Source organism: Parasteatoda tepidariorum, chromosome 1 (assembly GCF_982258835.1).
Source record: "Parasteatoda tepidariorum strain Cologne lab strain chromosome 1, Ptep-v5.0, whole genome shotgun sequence".
Lineage (NCBI taxonomy): Eukaryota > Metazoa > Arthropoda > Arachnida > Araneae > Theridiidae > Parasteatoda > Parasteatoda tepidariorum.
In genome coordinates, this window is record NC_141755.1 from 89,304,318 (window position 1) to 89,324,070 (window position 19,753).

Consider the following 19,753-nt stretch of genomic DNA (forward strand, 5'->3'; position numbering starts at 1 on the left):
AAATAAATACCAAAATATATCATTTAATTAATCTGAAATAAAAAAACAAGATAAATGTAAAATAAATGGTTAGTAGTTGATTTACAAGTTTATAATGTTTTAAAAGATAAAGTGCGTAATATATGCTTCCGTGTCACTGCTGGGGACTGAACCACCGACATCGAGGTTTGCAGACTTGAATTTAATTAATTTCAAATTTCTTTCATTGTCTGAAAAAAAATCTTTTTGGTGTGTTTTGAGAAAATACATACTGTTTATAGAATACATCTTAAAATAATTAGCTCGATTGTTATTTACTCTTACTATTTAAATGAAGAAACTAAGGATGTGCAAGTCTTTGATTGACATGTTCAGAATAGGAAAATTCCTCGAAAACTGGGACTACATTAATACATAAATATGCAAGTGGGCGACCTTTGTGCTAAAATACAAATAATTTTTGTAGATACAAATAATTCTTGTAGGACTACATCAGCTACTAGCGCCACGAGTGAAGTGTTTTCGCAACTATTTTGGAGTGAGTGGTTTGTAGCTTCGGATTTTGTTCTCAGCGGTACCAGGGGATTGATAAATTGATGGATGTACTGGAATTCATTATTTTTGTTTATATTTCTGATGCAAAAAAAATTCGGCATTGCGAGTGACATTCAGAGATTTCAATTTATTTCTTGTTCAAAAAAGTTTGTTTTTAACCATATTATTTTTATTTGTGCAATACTTGCTGTTATGTTTTTTATTTTTCGTTAACTATACGAATTTATTACATAGATTATTAAATGCTTTTATATTGTACAGTTTCTCACATGGCTACCGGCGATGATTCAAGATTTGTTCAAAGGATTGCATTTTGCTCAGTTTTATGCGCGGGATTCGCATATGCTGGATACAGTATGGTTTCAAAGTGTTATCGAAAACCTAAGAAGAAAGAAAATACAAATCGTTTTTGTCAAAGTAAGTGTTTTTAGTTTTCGTCCTTGCAATTGAGGAGGGACGCATTTTATGACCCCCTTCAAATCGATTTTAAACTTGTAAATTTTTTTAAAATAAATGTAGATGTTTGCCCGCGGGTGGCTACGAGTTATACCTTTCGAGTTGGTCACTTTCTGTGATGTTTTTTTACTTTTGCGCGGACCACTGCCCGGAAGTTTCCAAGACTTGGCGATTATTCTGTCACAGATCACGATACGGAAATCTCCCCGTTAATTGTTCTAATAGTTCGCTTCGGGTGACGTAAAAACCTACTATTCGGCCTTACTTGTGTCAGGTACCTATCACTAAAGGAGTATTGAGTATAGTAAAGTGCTGTGTGCTCTCTGCTTTTGCTTATAGCACTGCGTTTCAATAGGTAAGGCTTAATTTAGCCTAATAAGATTTATTTGAGCTCTGAGGCTCTTTTTCAAATACAACATGCTTCCACCACCTTCAAAACTTTATCTCTCACTTAAGGATCTGTTACCTATTTTGACAATAATAATTGTTCATGATGCCAGAATTTATTATGCAATCAATAATAATTTAGTGGTTTTTACAGCACTCTGAGAGGAAATTGTGCTTTTGATTGCTTACTACAAACCTATTTATGGTTAGACATTGCAAATACACTTCTTAAACATAGTTAATGTATATATTTTAATAAGAATAGCAATTTTTATTAAGAAAAATAGATTAATAATATATATGTTCCCAATTTTTTAATTTAAGAGTAGATAATACATTTTGAAAAGTGTATTTGGATTTATAAGCGTATTCGAATAAGGATTTTTGTGTCGTGAACAGTGGCAGAATAATCGTCAAGTCTTGGCAACTTCTGGGCATCGGCCCATGTGAATGAGAAGCTAAAAATAACATCGCAGGAAAGGGCCAACTCGAAGGATGTAACTTGTAGACGCCCCTGGCAAATATTTACATGTTTTTTTGAATCCCCCCCCCCCTATTTTAATCAATTTGGGGCCTTGGCAAATACAGTTGGCATGACAAATCACGATGCGGAAATATCTCAGTGTATTCATTATGAAAAATGATATTAAGGGTAAGAGGATACTTCAGTATTGGTTCCGATTCACTATTCATGCAAACTGCATTCATCAAGGTTAAATTTATAAAATTGAGTATATATATGTATATAATGTTGTTGCAGAGGTGAAGGATAAAAACTGGTCTTAGGCAGGGAAAGAGAGCACAAAATTTATTTAATAATTATTAGAGAGAGAACAATCATTCAAGTAACACAAAATCGTTGTGCTCCTCATTAAATGTTAGGGAGAATGTTAGAAAGTAAATCTGTTAAATGTTTCGTTTTATAGGGAATAAGGGAAATTTTAGTAATTATAATTGGTTTGTTAAATAGGTCCAGGGAAACAGCCTTTCTCATGTGTTAGTTAGAGGTATAATCGTTAAAATGTTAATTAATGCATACTTGAACTAAAAATAGATAGGTTGTGAATATTAAAGTGTGAGAAAGAAAGTTTCGTTTTGAATAATAAGTTAAAAAGAAGATTTACGGAAAATGAATATCCTGAAAAGTTTAGTTGAAGCTTTATATATATATAAATATATATATATATATATATATACCCACATGTGTATGTATATATAAGATAAACTTTTTTAGTATCTTGCATTTTATTGCCTGGAAGGTGCCAAAACTCAGTGATTATTTTAGCAAAGATACCAATATAAAAATCCTCTGAAGGTAAACATAATATTAACAAGAATGAAAGAAAAAACATTGGATGCATCACTTTCGTTATAAACTTTTATCACCATCCATACTTCTATTTTCTTCAAAAATGATGCACTGTGTATTTTTTATTTTAAATCTGACAAAATATAATTAATTTCCTCTTTTTAGTCTACTTGAAAAACATGGTTTTTAAAACTTTTATTGTCTTCCTTAAGATGTGAACACACAAATAATTTAATTCTGTGAGCTCATTTTCAAGTAAACAAAAGAGATAGTCAATTTATTATGTAAAACATAAATAGTACACTACATGCATGGCATTTTCTGTGTTTCGTAAAATTATTTTTTATTTTCTTCTGCCATCCTGTGTGACAAACGTAAAAACCTTTGTTGAAATTTTAATAAATTTTTGAACATTATAGCTTATTACAAATTCTTATTAAAATGTTTTACTTTTAAGCTATTTTTTTCTAGCATAAATGTTGCATGTTGTACTATTAAAGTAAAGCATAAATAGTACAATATATGCTCTTTTAACTGTAAAAATATTTTTTCTGTGATTATTTCTACAAATTATGTTACCTTTTCTTGCACATCCTTTGTGACGCACTTAAAAATCTCTGCTGAAATTTTAATTAATTTTCAAACCTTTTTTAAAACTAAAGCTTTCTTATCAAAATGTTTTTCTCTTTTACTTTTCAGCCAATTTTCTGAAGCTCTTTGCTAGTAAGTCAACACAGACTGAAGGCTCAGATAAAAACAAACTTGAACTTGACGACAGATGTGTATCACCCAGAAGCGTGAGAGAGAGAATCAATGATTTAAACATGTCAGAACGCCTTCGCAAGAGGAGCGTTCCCATATCTCCTGAGATAAAACCTCACAGCTTCCATGGTAGTCCGTGGAGCTCTCCGCTAGGTTGTGCAAGATATTTAAGCGTATCTGCGGAAAACATCTGCATGAAGCCCAGCGCTTCATTTGACTCAAAATTTAAAAATAAGTTAGCGAATTCACAAACGGCCCTCAACATGGAGCTTCACGCCAAACTTTCAAGGTTGCAACTTTCAGACAGACTGTCTCAACCAGTTCTGCCATTCCAGGATGATATAATCAATTTGAAATCTCTAAATAATTTACAAAAAGCACCTTCTAAAATGACTGCCTTTGAAGTGAGAAATTTAGTGCAACTTCTACATTCTGTTAATGAAGATGTTCTACTTAAGACGTTATATACAATTTCAAACTGTGCAGCTTTTACGACTAATCAGGTATGTGTAAATGAATCAGATTTAAAGAGTATGGATGGCAATTATTAGATGACTACAGATTTTTTTTTTTTTGTAATTTCTATGGTCATTAATTTCATCTATGAAAAATAAGTAAAAGGTTTGGAATGCTATGAATAGTTGAAATTTTTTGATTTTTCTTATTTAATAACTTCTGACTATGCACTGCATTTTTTTGCACATTCTTTGTAAGTAATCCTGTTTTTGTTAGTCTTAATCCCTTAGGGGGAAATACCTTTTAGCAAATACTGTTATCCAAGTGATAATTTTTCCTTTTTTTCAATGTCTTTCCTTTTTTTTAGCATGTTATGCAAATGTGCAATGGCAGAGTATAGCTTATTTTAGTTTTTGTGCTTTTACCTACATACCTATTTTTTTTTTTTTTTTTTTGCAATTAATAGACTGACATATTTATTAATTTAATTCAAAGCAGTTTTCATATTGATATAGTTAATCTTAATGATTAACTATAATCAAACTTATTTTGTTATTTAGCTTTAACAGAAACTTGTGAAATAGGTACCTATCAATTAAATTATTCATTTCACATTTTTATACATATTGTTTAATAATTATAATTACTATGGAAACAGAATTAGTGATTTTATAAATAGAATGATGATTTATGGATTAGAATTTACTGGTTAGATTTACTGGTTTTTAATGGAAAGCATATTTTCTGTCTTTTCCAAAATATCTGGATATTTAACGCTAGTTTTGAATATAATACGTACTTTAAATAATTAAGATAAATTTTTTATAGAAAGGAAAAAGAATAAGTGCAGTGCAGAACCTCTTATCCGGAAATCAGAAAACCAGATAACCGGAATGAAATTCGGAACTGGAAATTAATTTTCTTCCATTAAAAAAAATTTTTTTTTCCTGCAAGATTTTGAGCCTATTTTGTTATTTAGAGCATGCGGCGTATCGAGTTGACAAAAGAACTGATTTAGAGGATGGATCAAAAGCCGTTTGTAGACGAATCTCACATAAGCACAAATAGCTTATATATGTTATTAATGTTAATAATAACATTAATAACATATATAAGCCTGTATATAATTTTTATTTCCTAATTTCTTTCCTTATTTAAACTTAAGTGGATTATTATTTATCATTTTTTATTATTTCTAAAACTATTTCAAAAAAAGTTTTTAGTTTCGTTTTATAAACATTAAAAAAACGTCATTTTGTAGCGATTCAGAAAACCGGAAAAATCAGTTATCCGGAATCGCGATGATCCCGATCGTTTCGGATAATTGGTTCTCTACTATAATTTTCAGATTCCTTTGAGTGAGATAAATGAGGAAATATTTATTTAGTTTCAAGTAAATTTTGACTCACAGGCAATGGCAGACCTGTATTTCATAACCTTCTAAATTGCATTGAGATATAGAAATTCTATGCAGGCCCTATTCATATATTGATCCAAGTAGTAATTGTTATATTTTGATAATCAGTTATCTGCAAATTTATTTAATTATTATTTTTTTAGGAATTATTATGTGATTCAGAATGTCCCAAAATGTTGAAGGATCTTCTACTTAGTCAATCAGAAGCTGTCAAAATTGGTGTCACTCAAGCAATTTCTAACATTTCAGTTATTGATAGGAGTCATCGCTATTTTCAGGTAATACAACTGCTGCATTATTTCATTTAGCATTGTTTTTAAATTTCAATTTCATTGTCAAGTTTTTAATTTGTAGTAGTTATTAAATTAGTTTATATCAAATATTCATTCATACTGTCAAAGTATACAGTTCTGTCAAGTATGCAGCTCTATTTGCAAGCACAGATTATAGGATTGCCAAATGGTTTTCATATACAGTATATTAGTAATTGACCAATAGTTTATTTTTATTATATGCATGCATAAAACTGCAAACAAATGTCTAAAAAGGGTTAATTTTTTGCTATATATCTGAACAAAGCTAAACAATGTGAAAAGATTGCAAATAATGACGAGTAAACAGACGTGCTATGGTTTCCATTCTGTAATAAAAAAATCCATTCCATTCTGTAATAAAGATCCTTCATCAGTGTTGTTTGTGTGAAAATTTATGTTAAGAAACAGAACCTAAAATTTTTTTTTGAAAAAGAACATTCTGTAATGGTGAATATTTCTTATTCTTATGCTTCTTTTACACTAAACCGTTCATTGTGAAGAACTAGGTTTTGATCCTTAGTAGTTGCTTGAAGCCATCCAGTTTCTGATTGATGAGTGTCATTTTTTCAGGAAAGAAAGTTTGTTGATGGGTAATGATGACCACATTATCATGCTGTTGGTCAAAAATTTGCAGAGCCTTATTTTCCTCCTCTTGACCAACAATGTACTACTATACAAATGATCTACTTTTCATCTCTTTTTTTTTCTTCTTGCATGTAAAGAATGCAATAATATTAAAACATGTTATTAAAACCTTTGAAATGCTACTTAATAAAATTTATAACTCTTCATATCTGATATTATTGTTTCTAGTTTTAATTGATGTATTATCCAACTTAAATTTTTTATTTTTTAATATGTATACAGACTTACACAAACTATGTAAAATGATAATGGTAATATTAAGGGCTACTATTTCAGTTTAGATTTAACCGTGTATTGGCTCTCATAAAAATTTACCACTTCTCAGGGCACTTTAAAAAAAATAAAAACGCATTTAATGGAGTTGTTTATTTAGTTTTTTAAATTCTTTTTATGCTTTGTTTATACAGAGTGCATATCATTTTAAAAAATGCTTAAAGGTGCTTATTTTCATTTTTAAGAAGCCCTTCAAGGTACTTTTTTCTTTGGTTGTTTTTAAAAAGTGCTTACTTTTCCCTTTTTTAAAATGATATATTTTTTCTTTACCATGTCGATTTTCGCTACAAATTATGAAAAAAGTGTGGTTTCACAATTCATTCAACTACAATCCATTTCAGCATACCGTCAGCCCATAGTGTATGAAAGCGCCAATCATTTTACATGTTTGATGAAATACATGCGGGTCCGCATGTGCTGCGTGCTAAATTCGGTGAGGCGGATTATTGCACTCTCGTGTATAACTCTGCTGTATTTTCTCAATTTCGGGCTTCATTTCCTGCCCTCTGAAATCAAACAAAAGAATCTTTTGAATTTTTGTTGATCATGGGGACCAACTAAACATTGCCAAATTTTTCTCGCTTTTCTTTTGTTAATTTCATTGGTGAAGCACCATTGTCTTCGTTACTGGCAAGCTTAGGGTCTTCTCGTGCTTTCCTATTTGTAGATCAGTTCCATTATCCTTGAACTTGATTTCGGTATCATTAACTGATTATCTATTTTCATGTGGGCTCCCAGAGTAGTCAAGAATCACAAAGCTTCATACCTCAAAATTTCCATCTCTCTTTCATTCATTTAATTTAATAAAGAAATTATTAAAATTTTTTATCTGAAAGACCTTCCATAAAAATTTTTTAAACTTTTATTGTACTTTTTTACTGATAACTTTTCATTGTTGTATTACTTTTAAATTTTTTAGTGTTTTTAATTTGTTTTAACTCAAACTCAATAAAAGAAAACTCAATAAAAGAAGCAAGATTTTAAAAAAAAGTATGAAGTGAGGAACTTTACCAATTTTAAAAGCAGCAAAAAATCTTATGTTATTCGATTAGTAGATTTGTCATTCAAAAAAGCTTAAATTCGTTAGTTAAAGATTTGATTTCAAAACAATTGAAATAAAAACAAAATTCAAATAAAAAAATACACTCGATAACCTTTTTAAATAATAGTAAAATAGTTAAATTTATTATAATTTTTAATTCATTATTTTTTACATAATTAAATTAAGTAATTATTGTTTAAAAAAAATAGAATGAGCCATTCAACATTGAATATATTTAAAATTGTGTATAAATTGTTTTTATGATGGCAATCAAGAAAAGAGTTCTTTGTCAGAAACTAGTTATTTTATCATGATCATGTAAAGTCTTTGAAAATTATTTTGCATTTTGTTAATGCATAGATGAAGATTTTTCAACTATAGAAAGAACTTTATATTAGTGCACATATGCTAATTATGATATATTTTTTAAAGTGCTTAAAAATATTTTTTGAGTGTTTAAAAAGTGCTTATTTTTTGTTGCAAAATTTAGCTATGCACCCTGTTATAATGAAATTTATTGTTTTTACTAACAGTTCATTGTCTTGTTTTACAGTCTCACATTCCCATCTTGTTGAATAATGCTGTTAATGGAAGAGAACTTCTAAAGTCTCTGTCATTGACCGCTCTTGCAAACTTAGCCCTCGATCCTTCTTCTCATAAAATGATAATAAAGAATGTCAACCACATCACACATATGGTCACAACCGGAACTAATGTTGTGCAACTACAAGCTATACGACTTCTCGTTAATTTGTCTTGCAATAAGACCATTGTGCCTGCATTACTTATGAGTGAAGTATGTGTTTGTCAATTTTGCTAATATTTCAATAATTATAAATTTATTATTTATATATATAAGTATATATAAGTATATTATATAAATTTATTATTTATATATATATTTATATATAAAAGGATCAATACAGCATGAAAAAGAAAACCGTTAACATGAAAAAATATACTAAATATCACCTTAAATAATTATATTTTTTATTATAAAAAGTTATTCTATAATAATTTTCTTAATCTTTTTCCACATAATTGTTTGTAACTTTTTAAATTCATCCAAAAAATTCTGTCTCCCATCTGGTGATTTTAGGCACATACACTTCGATTTTCAAGATTTGGTCTGGATATATAGTCTTCGCCTGACTTTGCTGTTGGTTCCATTTATTTTTCTTGAAGCAGTCGGAGGATATGGTTGTTTGCAGTAATTTACCACTTACCGCTGAAACTGATCCTGGACTGGCTGCATGGTAATGCTCCTCTGACGAATCTGTCATGCATGTCAGTGAATCCACTTTAATTTTTTTAAAAATATTTTTCCTTTCTGATAGTTAGGTTGCTATTTCCTGTAGTGCTTTTCACAAGGTGATATTATTTTAGTATGTCATTAAGTATGTTTTTTAACATCAATGGTTTTCTCCTGCTGTGTTGATCCTTTTAGTTCTCTTATAATGTAATAACATTTTATTTCCTCTTAAAATATTTTTCCAGTTGTGGCATTAGCAGCAGCTTAGCACTGTTGCAAATTGGAATTTTATACATTATTCTTTTTCTCTTCAATTTTCATTATTATTGCATTTGTATCTTAAATTGTATTATATATATATATATATATATATATATATATATATTAATTATACAGTTTTGATATACACATTTAAAAAGGAGGGGCCCAGGGAACAGCTTGCAGGAATTTCGCAAATGTTTTTGTTGCACTGTGCTGAAATTAGAATCAAAATCTGGTAACATAACATAATCTGATAGTCCAAAGTCACTCACTTTTAGAACACAACTACAAAAACTGATTTCATCAGAAAGATTATTACATGAATCTACTGAGTTCATAATCACATTAAACATGCATGACATGTCTAGTTACATCTCCTTTAAATTTTATGGTTTCAATCTCATAACTTAACTGCCTTGTGTGTAAAAAAAATCCAAAAAAATATCCTTGTAAGGCACTACTTTCCCATTGAATAACCTGTAGCGAATAATTTTTTTTATGTAGAAAAGCCTACTGTTTAAAGTTCGGATAACGCTTAGAGTAACATAAAAAGATTTAATAACCAAAATTGGTATACTGTATATTTCCGAATATGAGCCCATCCGTGCATAAGCCCAAAAAGCGCTTTTTAATTAGAAATTCGCCCAAAATTTAAAACTTGTATGTAAGCCAACATAAAAAAAAAAAAAAAGGGCACGCTACACTTGGAATTAAAAATGTATGTATTTTGTAGTGGTGTCTAAAAACAAGTGGGTAAAAAAATCATGGGCTTTCCGAATTCCTAATTAAAAGATTGAAAATTATACTGTTCTTCTCAAATTGTCCTTTTATGTGTTTCTTTCTCAATCTCTATATTTAAGCTTTTCACTCTATTATTCTATGAATTTTTATATTTCTAAGTAATTCGTGATATTTACTAATTATCGCCGATTCTTGATAAAAGAAGGAATTTTTCAAAATTAGTGGATCCAATTGTAAGCCTACTTAAGCTTTCGAAAATTTCCTAAAAATTCTCGGCCTATTTTCGTAAATATACGGTATGTGTTTTGAGGTTTTGTGCCAGATAGTATGGCTAGTTTAAAATAAATATTTGTAGAAAGGTGAAAACACAAGCTATAACCTTCATGTATACCTTATGATTCACAAGCCTAGTTAGACTTATAATCAATTTCTTTAAGTTTTAAAAAAAGTTGCATTGTTTGTTGCACTTTTCCTTTAGTTAATATCTAAAAAAGTTTCTTTTCTCTCTTCCTTTTTAATTTAGAGCATTTTAATTCTGTTTACTTTGCTCACAGTAAAATAATTATTAATTATTTTTCTTTTTAAATATTAGCAATTGATTAACAAGTTTGTATTCTGATTGAAATTAATTATATATTATGCACATGTTTGACTATCTTTTTTTTTTTAATTCTTAGGTTCCTTCTGACATTTTAGGGATGATTTCCAAGCCTTATGACAGAGAATTAGTGCTGAGATTGTTGACTTTCTTTGCAAATATAGCAACATATTCTCTACAGTATGTAGAGGGTGTAGCTAAGCCTACTTTACTATCAATTCTCTATAATTTTAAAGACAGGACAGAATTCGCTGAACTAACGGCACTCACAACAGATAAAGACGAAGATATAAGTTTTCACGCAAAACGTCTACACACAGCTCTTTTGGGAGCTGCGTAGAGTGAATTTTTAAGTGAAATTACATGCACACACTATCTGTAGTCTATTTGTGTTTTTAAATCTTAGAACTGTTGTTCCTACACTCTGCAAAATCAAACTTTGTAATGTTTTTCAGAAGAATATTACAAAAGTTGTCAACAGGTTGTTGACAAAATGCTAATACCTTGAGATGGCCTTATTACAGATATAGTTCCCCCATATTTTCCTCTCTATTCAAGTAGTGTGATTGCTGCTCAAATACATTCCAGCTTCTCCAGATGATGCAATTTTGCAGAAATTGCTAAATGATTGTCTTAAATTTACTCTCTAGGATCTAATTTATCCTAGTTATTCTCCAAACCAAAAACATTTAGTAAGTTAGTTTACAGTGGCTACAGAACAGGGAAAAGTAGGGGAATTTTATCAATCTTGAAAAATCAGGTAAATTAAATAAAACACCTGAAAAGTAAGAGAAACTGAATAAATTTATGTTTGAGGTACTAATAGAAATCCTCCTTTTTTATCAAAAAAAAAATTGTCTTGCAGCAATTTATTTTCTTTTAATATCAATTCTAATGGCACATATAAGTATACTGTAATCTATTTTATGTTTAAAAACAAGGCATAATGGAAAAATTGGTAAGTAGTAAAATTTATACCATAAAAATCAGGAAATTCTATAAAATCAGTAAATTTTTTTCCAGACTTTGTCGATTGATATTTTTCTTGAAATTGTCTTATCAAGCCCAAAAGTAGGAAAATAGATTATTTTTTGCATTATTAATAAATTAATTATGCAAAAATATTTTAAATACATTTTGAAGTAAAATTTATTCCAAACAGTTCCTAATTTACAGAGCTGCACAACTCTTAAAATGCTAAATTGTCGCTCAAACAGTCAATCACACTGTTAATCTTAATCCCAATTATTCACAAGAAGGTGCTAAATTCAGACAAATTGTTTGCCTGTGTTTATTATTACTACTACCTGTTATCTACTGCCAGTTTGATTTACGAGCATGTTGGATTGGAACTCTGGTTCCAGGTTAAATGCCATTTAGGATTCTAGTCATTTAGATCTGGGTATGTTTTTCTGGAAGATACCCAGAAAGCACATCTAACTACACAAGAGTTCCAAGTCATACTCTTATGAACTTAATTCAACAGTACTTAAAAGTTTCTGAGTTGCCAGATGTAACCTGAAGTCACAAGCATAAACAAGAATCACACTTGATATTAATTATTTAGGAGTGCCTACTTCTCTTTTGCCATTTGTACTTCTAGTCATTCTGAGATTATATGTGTTTTTTTTCTTCTAGTGGTTTACTGACAATGAAACTAAACAATATAAGATTCACCTTTTAAATGTATTTAGGTTATTCTGCTGAAAACTATGGAATAATAATTAGCATCAAAATTTACTAGAAAACTATATTTTTGAAACTGGTTATAGACGACAGAATTAGAAATGTAATTAAGATACTGTTATTAACTCCTTTATGATTGTTGTAAATACAAGCTAAGACACATTTTCTTACACATTTTAAGTGCTAGGGGTACGGGAACAGTTTAGCGGGGGTATGCATTCTTATGCGAAATATCTTCTAACAAACGAAAATTTTATTTAAAAACATAGCTAGCCATGAAAATTTACGATTACGTATTTTTCCATTGGCTATTTTTTGCAGAGTTAACAGTTAAGAATTTGTGGTGTCAACAGCCAGTTGTAGTTTTTAAATTTTGTGCAATTTTTTTATAATAAAAATTTAATTTTTTTATTAATGGTAAAAATTATGAAATTACGGAAAATTTAAAAAGGGTACATGAAAGTTATAAGTTTGGGAAACACTGATTTATGCTTCGAAGTTTTTTTTTAGCTTTATCATTATTTTTTTTTTAGCTAAGCACAATTTTTTAAACAAATGATTATTTATTACTCTTTAGAAATTATGCAACAGTAATTTATTGCCAGAGGGAAAATGTTTTTATAGTTCTTCAAATATGGGGTGTTTGGTTTGTGCAACAGTAGGAGAAATTTATTTACATGAGCAAGTTTAAAGTTTTGTCTCTTAAGAAAATGCTTAAAATATCACCAATTCCATGTTTTGTGATGTTTTAAATTCGTTAACTAATGAAATTATAGAATGAGTTAAGATCAAAAGTTATGTTTTTTTTTTGTTACATTATGCTTGCATAAATGGAAATACAGTGTCTGAATTTCATGTTTTTTTAATTTTCTTTATAGAATTTTTTTCTCTTAGCAGTGCTAACTCATTTTTATTGTGTATATGCAGTATGTTTTTATTTATGATTCTAATTATTCCAAAACACGATGTCGATATATATTCTCATGTATTGTCAATGCACATTATTTTATTTAAAAGCATGTTATTCTACACTATGTTAAAAAAAAGATAGCTTCATTATGCTAAAATAACTGATGAAAAAGTAGTTCTTTATTTATTATTATACTAAAAAAAAAAAAAAAAAAACATATCAATACTTGAATGTTTTATAAGCATATATGTATGCATCTTATTTGACATTTTAGTCCTTTTCCAATATTCTTTTTATTGAAAAAATATCTGAACTATTTTAGACTCCTTTATAATTTTTTATATGGTTTTAGAAAAATTTCCCTGCATGCTAATATATTTAAAAAATTATCTTTGTTGTACCAGTTTTTGAATTTCATGACTGAAGTGAGGACTAGTTATGGATAATTTTTATACCAGGACGTGACAGGAAACAAATTGGCTAATATTAAAGATAAATTTTTTAAATTTCTATTTAAAAAGAATTGAACCTCATCACTACGAGTATTAAATACTTTCACAATTTGTAAAGTACTATATTATTTTTTACACCTTTTAAAAAAATTGACACAAATATAACAAAAATGACATAACTAGATTGATAAGATCTTATCAATTTATTCAATTAATCAACCTAACATTTCCCATACAAATGTTCCAACATTTTTTAGTTCACGACATACTAAAAATGTCTGGAATTATTTGTGTCACACTTGAAAGTAAAAAAAAAAAGGTTACGATTAAGAAATAAAATTTATTAAAGGAGGAAGTCTCGCTACATTCGGGTTGGAAAATTCAAATACAATGAATATTCTCAAAAAAATATTTTTTCCTTTCTAAATGTGGATATTGCATCTTAACTTTAAAAAATAAAAACTTTTATAGAACCAGATATTCCTGATTGCATTTTTTTTTAAAACTCACATTATACTTGTACGAATAAATGATCTTTTTTAATTGTGTGTATTAGTTTTATTGTATTGTTTTTGTATTTTATTAAACGTTTTATAAATTCCAATAATTGTCTGGTTAAGGCAAAAGAAAAAGAGCAGAAATAATGTATAAGCAGACACAGGATCATTTTAGTTCTGTAAATGTCGAAAACAAAATGAAAACCCAAAAATAGAGAAGTTATAACTTGGAAAAAGAAATTGACTATTAGGGTAGGGTATTTGACCAATAGGTAACCTTTCGGGAATCAAAATAAATTAGTTTCTGTGCAGTCATTATAACACACATAAAAAAAATACCGAAACACTACTGAAAATGCAGGTTTCCAGAAGTTGGAGTCTGTTTATTTCCATTAAAAATTCTCAATTTCTCGAATTAAATAAATCACTAGGAAAGGTTTCTCTTAAAACCCATCTTTTTCTGTTTTTTTACTCAAAAAATAAAAGTAGTAAAAGTATATGTTTAGTAATTTTAGACAATTAATTCAATACTGTGTTTAAATTTGTAAAAATGTTCGTATAGTTTGTTAAAACATATTGGATGAAGCTAAAAATATTTTTCATAAAAAACAAAGGTATAATACTTAACTATTTTTTTAAAAGCGTGATTGCAAAATAAAATATAATTCAGACAAAAAAATAATGATAATTCTCTGAAATTCTAAGTACTGCAGACTTAATTCTTCTTAAATCTGAATGATAAAACATTGATGTTTTATACTTTCAATATTACTTTGTTATTAAAAGTTGAAAAAATAAATGAAACTCAACTAATTTTCTTCAGTTTTATTTTCTTTACAAAATAATCGCATAAGATAGTGTACAATGATCATCACAGAAAAATTTTGCTTAGAAATTTTTATTTAATATAAAACATGAGAAATATTTTGATTGACAAATTTGGCAATCGTAAAGATTTGCAGTATTTAAAATTACATCTGATTTTAACAATATAATTAGTAGGTAATCATATAAAATTAACAAATTGGAATACCATAGTCTCTACAATTGAAAGAAGAAAATTTAAGTTTAATGATTCACCCATCAACAATAATTCAGGGGATTACACAAATTCTGTGGTAATTACAAATTAAGGAAAATATTATTTTAAAGGTTAATATCAGCTACTTAAATTGTAATAAGTAAGTTACAAATGCAGTTAATAATTAAAAATTTAGAGTGATGTTTAAAAGTTTGAAGAGATTCATTCCCATTTGTAACTATGATTACATAAACTTCTAAGAAAAATTTAATAATTATTTCTAGGGAATGTTTAAAAAAATTACAGTAAAGAGCCATTTATATGTTTTTTCTTACCTAAAATAATATTTTGAAACATCAGTCTTGCAAAGTAATTAAAATTCAAACAATGCCTTCCTGGTGAAACATCTGCTTTTGGACTATTTTTCCCTAGAAGTTCATTTATTAAAGAAAAATAGTCTTTCAAAACAACGAGAATAAATTTTGCTTCCGATAAAACTACTCTATAAACACACATGATTTGTCATTAAAATGAATCTAAACCATCCTGAAATATGAAAAACATATAAATGGTGCTTTACTTTGTATTTCCTTACCAGAAAGCATTTGGACGATATAATTATCACACCTTTCAAATTATTAAAAAGGTATTGTAATAAAATAAATTACATTGTAACAATTAGATAACATACCACTAACCAGTCTTGTTTGAATGCAAAATGTTAAATACATAACACAAAACTTAATTCAATAACCACATTCAGCTGAGAACATGAAATTCTACTTCAAAACAAATGCTGGATACTTTGATAAAAGTATTTTTGAACAAAACAAAAAAAAAATGCTTTCAATTGATATAACAATCCAGATATTACTCAATAACAGAAATGTCACTAAAACGATGGTATTGTCCATTCTTGTATTTCTCGTAGAAAACTTTACCAACAATACCAAAAACTATACCTGTACCTAACATACAGAAGAGAGTTACCCAAAATGTAGTTTCAGAATCTGAAATAAAAAAAATTATCCACCATAAATTCATACAATCAATTGGAATGACAACAGTTCATATGCATGACTTGTGATAGCATAACAAATAAAAATTTTGCTACTAAATAAACTTTTTGGTTGACCCAGGAATTAGCACAAAGGATCAAAAAACCGTACATATATATGTTGTGTGTGTATGTTAGCACAAAGGATCAAAAAACCTATCATATATATGTTGTGTGTGTATGTTCTATTTCAAATTATCCTATTTTTCTCTAAAAAAGTCCCAAAAATCTCAAAACCACTTTCTTGGTTAATTGAAGGTTCGACTAGTTATACTGATTTATGCATGTAATATTATGTTTTTTAAGATTCATCAAAATTAAATCACAAAGTGCAAATAAAATAGATATATAATAGAAAATGTGCCAAAAATAATAGATTTAACGGTTAAAAATTATGTTTTCGATATCTAATGGCAAAACATAAAATTAAAAAACAATTTTCAGCAAGAATATACTAAGAGTTCAAAAAATATGGAAATGATCAAATAGGTGCCGTATCAAATATCTTTAAAAGCATTCAATGAGTGATGAAGCTTTAAAAGCATTCAATGATTGCCCCATACCCCAAACTCGATACCAAAGACTGGGTATAATCCCAGTATCAGTGGACGGAGCAGGAGGTTGAGTTTGGTGTCAATAGATAAGTAATAAAAATAATTGGGTTCATATTTTTAGATTTTGTGGTTGCCTTGTACTGCCATGGGTGGTAGGGGTTGAGTATGGTATCCTTGAAAACATCTGTACAAATTTATTTTTCATGCATTTCCCCCCCCCTTTACTTTAGATCCAATGTGTATTTGAGGTATTTTATATTCGTTCGTTGAACAGCAGACCCAATTTTTGAGTTAACAACTATTAATGTTCAACTCTGCAGCCTCATAATTTTGAACCCAATCTAGAAGACAAGGGAACTCCTGAATTAAGTATTTTAAAGAAATTTTGTCTTTGTGGCAGACTTTTTGATGGAACATGGGGAGGAAGACCACAAGAACCTCTCACAGTTAGCCTATCAGCATAGGGACTCTAACCCACCATCCGTCTACCACTGAGGATATTTCATGCGAGCACTATGGTCAGTCAGTGCAAGTCGGGATTCGAACCTGGTTCACATCACTGGAAGGCGAACGCTCTATCCCCAGAGCCATTGCGGCTTTATATGAGAATTTTTGTTTTATTAATACTTTTAAAACCGGCACTGAACAGCTGACCCAATTTTGGGTTTACGACTACTAATGTTCAACACCTTATCCTTGTAATTTTGAACCAATCAGGAAGACAAGGAAACTGCTGGATCAGTACCCCTAGAGCAGTGTTTCCCAAAGTGCGGTACGCGTACCCCCAGGGGTACAGGAACAGTTTAGCGGGGGTACGCGTTCTTATGCGAAATATCTTGCAACAAACGAAAATTTCAAAACATTTTATTTAAAAAAACAAAGCCAGCCATGGAAATTTACGATTAAGTATTTTTCTTTTACTATTTTTTGCAGAGTTAACAGTTAATAATTACTGGTGTCAACAATCAGTTGTGATTTTTAACTCTTGTGCAATTTTTTTTATAGCAAAGGTTTGTAATAAATTATACTTATTTTGATTATTTTAATAAAATATAATTTTTATCCTTAACATAGATTATTTTACCAAAATTTAAGATTTTTTTACAGAAAACTTTGTACCAAAAAAGAAAAGTAAACATATTATTAAAAAAAATACATTCGTATTTTCATTAGTGGTACACAGCGTTACGAAAAATTTAGAAAGGGTACACAAAAGTCACAAGTTTGGGAAACACAGCCCTAGAGGTATGATTTATTATGGGAACATGGAGGACTTTGTGAATTGACAGATTTAACGTGCATCAGTCACCATTTACTACAAAGTCACCATTTACTTGTCTTCCGCGAGGGGATCAAACCCACAAACTCTTGGACATGGGCCCAGTGCCCACCAACCAGGCTGTCTCGGCCCCTTATTTAAGATATTTGGCCATTTCCATACCTTGTAAATCAAACACTTTTAAATACAAATGATAACAAAGTAAGCAACAAAGCTGGCATATCTAAAGAAATTTAGTTACGTGAAGAAAAAAAAATTTTTTTTTAAAGACTTACATCCAAATTGCTGTATGACGGGAGGTGGGGGTGAAGTATCACAGTTCTTTTCATCAGAATAATCTCCACAATCGTTGCGACCATTACATACCCAGTCAGGATGCATGCAGATTTTGTTTTCGCACAGCATGGATGAGTTGCATGCTATAAAAATTGTACTATTATAATATATGTGGAAAAAAAAAACAGTTTTTAATATTTTACCCGCCAAAAGGAAGGAAGACAGTAATGCAATGGAAATACAGTAAAACCTCTCAGGAGCGACCACTCTCTGTTCGACAGTAAAAATGGTCGTTAATGGAGGTTGGTCATTCTTAGAGATTACATACGTTGACTGCTATATTGTTACTGTAGGTACATGATTTTTGTAAACAATTTTAATTTTAGTTACTGTCCTTTTTTGGGTGCGGAAATGTCACTTCTGTTGGCGTAATGAAAAGATTGATCTATGAATGAAATTTAGAGTCTATAAAAATGATTCCAACTGATATAATTATGTGCAAAAACAATTTTACCAATTATGAATGATAAAGCAATTACAAATAAACAAACGATTTTTTTTGTTGTTGTTTAAAGTTGAATTTAATTGTATATCATAAAAATTAGTTTTAAAAGATGAGAAGAGGTTTTGTTTGTTTGAGATGCTTGTTTTTTCCAAAATAAATTTTTTTTACTAATTTAATTTTCAACTCAAAAAGTAAATCACTGTCTTCAGTGCACTCTGCCTGCAACAAGAGGTTGTGTCATCAAAAAGAGCTCTCTATATAAGAACCTCACAAATATTTTGAACCTTGTTTGTTTTTATTTTGATATTTTTTTGTGTTTCCTTATTTGACCTTTTTAGCATTTGGAGCACATGTTTGCCCAATCTCAGGAAGAGGTTTTAATGGTCTCTCCTAAAGGTTTTCTTAAAACAAAGTCTATGGAAAAAATTCTGTGTCTCTCTCAAAAGTGATTGTAAGTTGAGGTGGTTTTTCTTGGAGGTTTCACCGTATTACTGCCTTCTTTCTTTAAGATACAATCATTCTAAAGAAAGGAGGCAGTATTATTTCCATGATAATTAGCATTGTTCATTGAGAAATATATAATGTTCCTCCACTGTAAAATAGTTTGCTAATATTGTTTATAATCTTAGCAAAAGATAAGGCATCAAACAAATACAGATTATATTGATAAGAATAGTGGTAGTAATGAAGGAAAGAATGAGTACTTTTTAAGCACTCAAAAAGTATTTTTAAGCACTATATACATTAACAAAATACAAAATAATTTTCAAAGACCTTACATGACCATGATGAAATAACTGTCTGAGAAAGAACTCTTTTCTTGATCATATTAGCCATTATAAAAAGATTGAGAGATTTTTCGGATCGATTCCAGAGGGTGGAAATTAAAAGTATGAAATTGAGAATATCTTGCTAATGCAGCAGAGTTGCACATGAGAGTGCAAGAATTTCACCCAGCATAGTAGACGCACATGAGGACACGCAAGTATTTCAGCAAACATGTAAAATGATTGGCACTTTCATATGCTAAGGAATGACAGTACCCTGAAATGGATTGTGATTGAATGAA

General features: G+C 29.2%; 2 protein-coding genes across 4 annotated transcripts in view; one reads left to right on the forward strand and one right to left on the reverse strand.

The window, feature by feature from the left end:
- Nucleotides 1-519: 519 nt before the first annotated feature.
- On the forward strand, nt 520-14,038 carry LOC107444224 (uncharacterized). Of its 2 annotated transcripts, XM_087168690.1 has the most exons (6): nt 520-680; nt 796-951; nt 3,386-3,951; nt 5,465-5,599; nt 8,149-8,391; nt 10,527-14,038. In XM_087168690.1, the coding sequence occupies exons 2-6, from the start codon at nt 804-806 to the stop codon at nt 10,785-10,787; spliced, it is 1,353 nt and encodes a 450-aa protein (XP_087024816.1). In that variant the 5' UTR covers nt 520-680; nt 796-803; the 3' UTR covers nt 10,788-14,038. The 2 variants fall into 2 exon arrangements, with proteins under 2 accessions (XP_087024816.1, XP_087024813.1); XM_087168687.1 differs by lacking the exon at nt 520-680 and having other exon boundaries at nt 691-951.
- A 764-nt stretch (nt 14,039-14,802) lies between these two features.
- LOC107444233 (cubilin) overlaps nt 14,803-19,753 on the reverse strand; it is a 49,355-nt gene continuing 44,404 nt past the window's right edge. For both annotated transcript variants that reach the window (XM_071179477.2, XM_043052838.3), the window contains exons 16-17: nt 18,179-18,322; nt 14,803-16,023 (exon numbers count right to left, since the gene is read on the reverse strand). In XM_071179477.2, coding sequence (XP_071035578.2) covers nt 15,884-16,023; nt 18,179-18,322 — 284 coding nt within the window. In that variant the 3' untranslated portion in view covers nt 14,803-15,883. The remainder of the gene's footprint in view (nt 16,024-18,178; nt 18,323-19,753) is intronic.

What these genes read in the sequence shown, in the direction of transcription:
- LOC107444224 (XM_087168687.1), top strand. Translation starts at nt 777, where the DNA reads ATGCTTTTATATTGTACAGTTTCTCACATGGCTACCGGCGATGATTCA. An exon ending in GGAGTCATCGCTATTTTCAG is followed by an intron (nt 5,600 to 8,148) that starts GTAATACAACTG and finishes CTTGTTTTACAG; the next exon opens with TCTCACATTCCCATCTTGTT. An exon ending in CTGCATTACTTATGAGTGAA is followed by an intron (nt 8,392 to 10,526) that starts GTATGTGTTTGT and finishes TTTAATTCTTAG; the next exon opens with GTTCCTTCTGACATTTTAGG.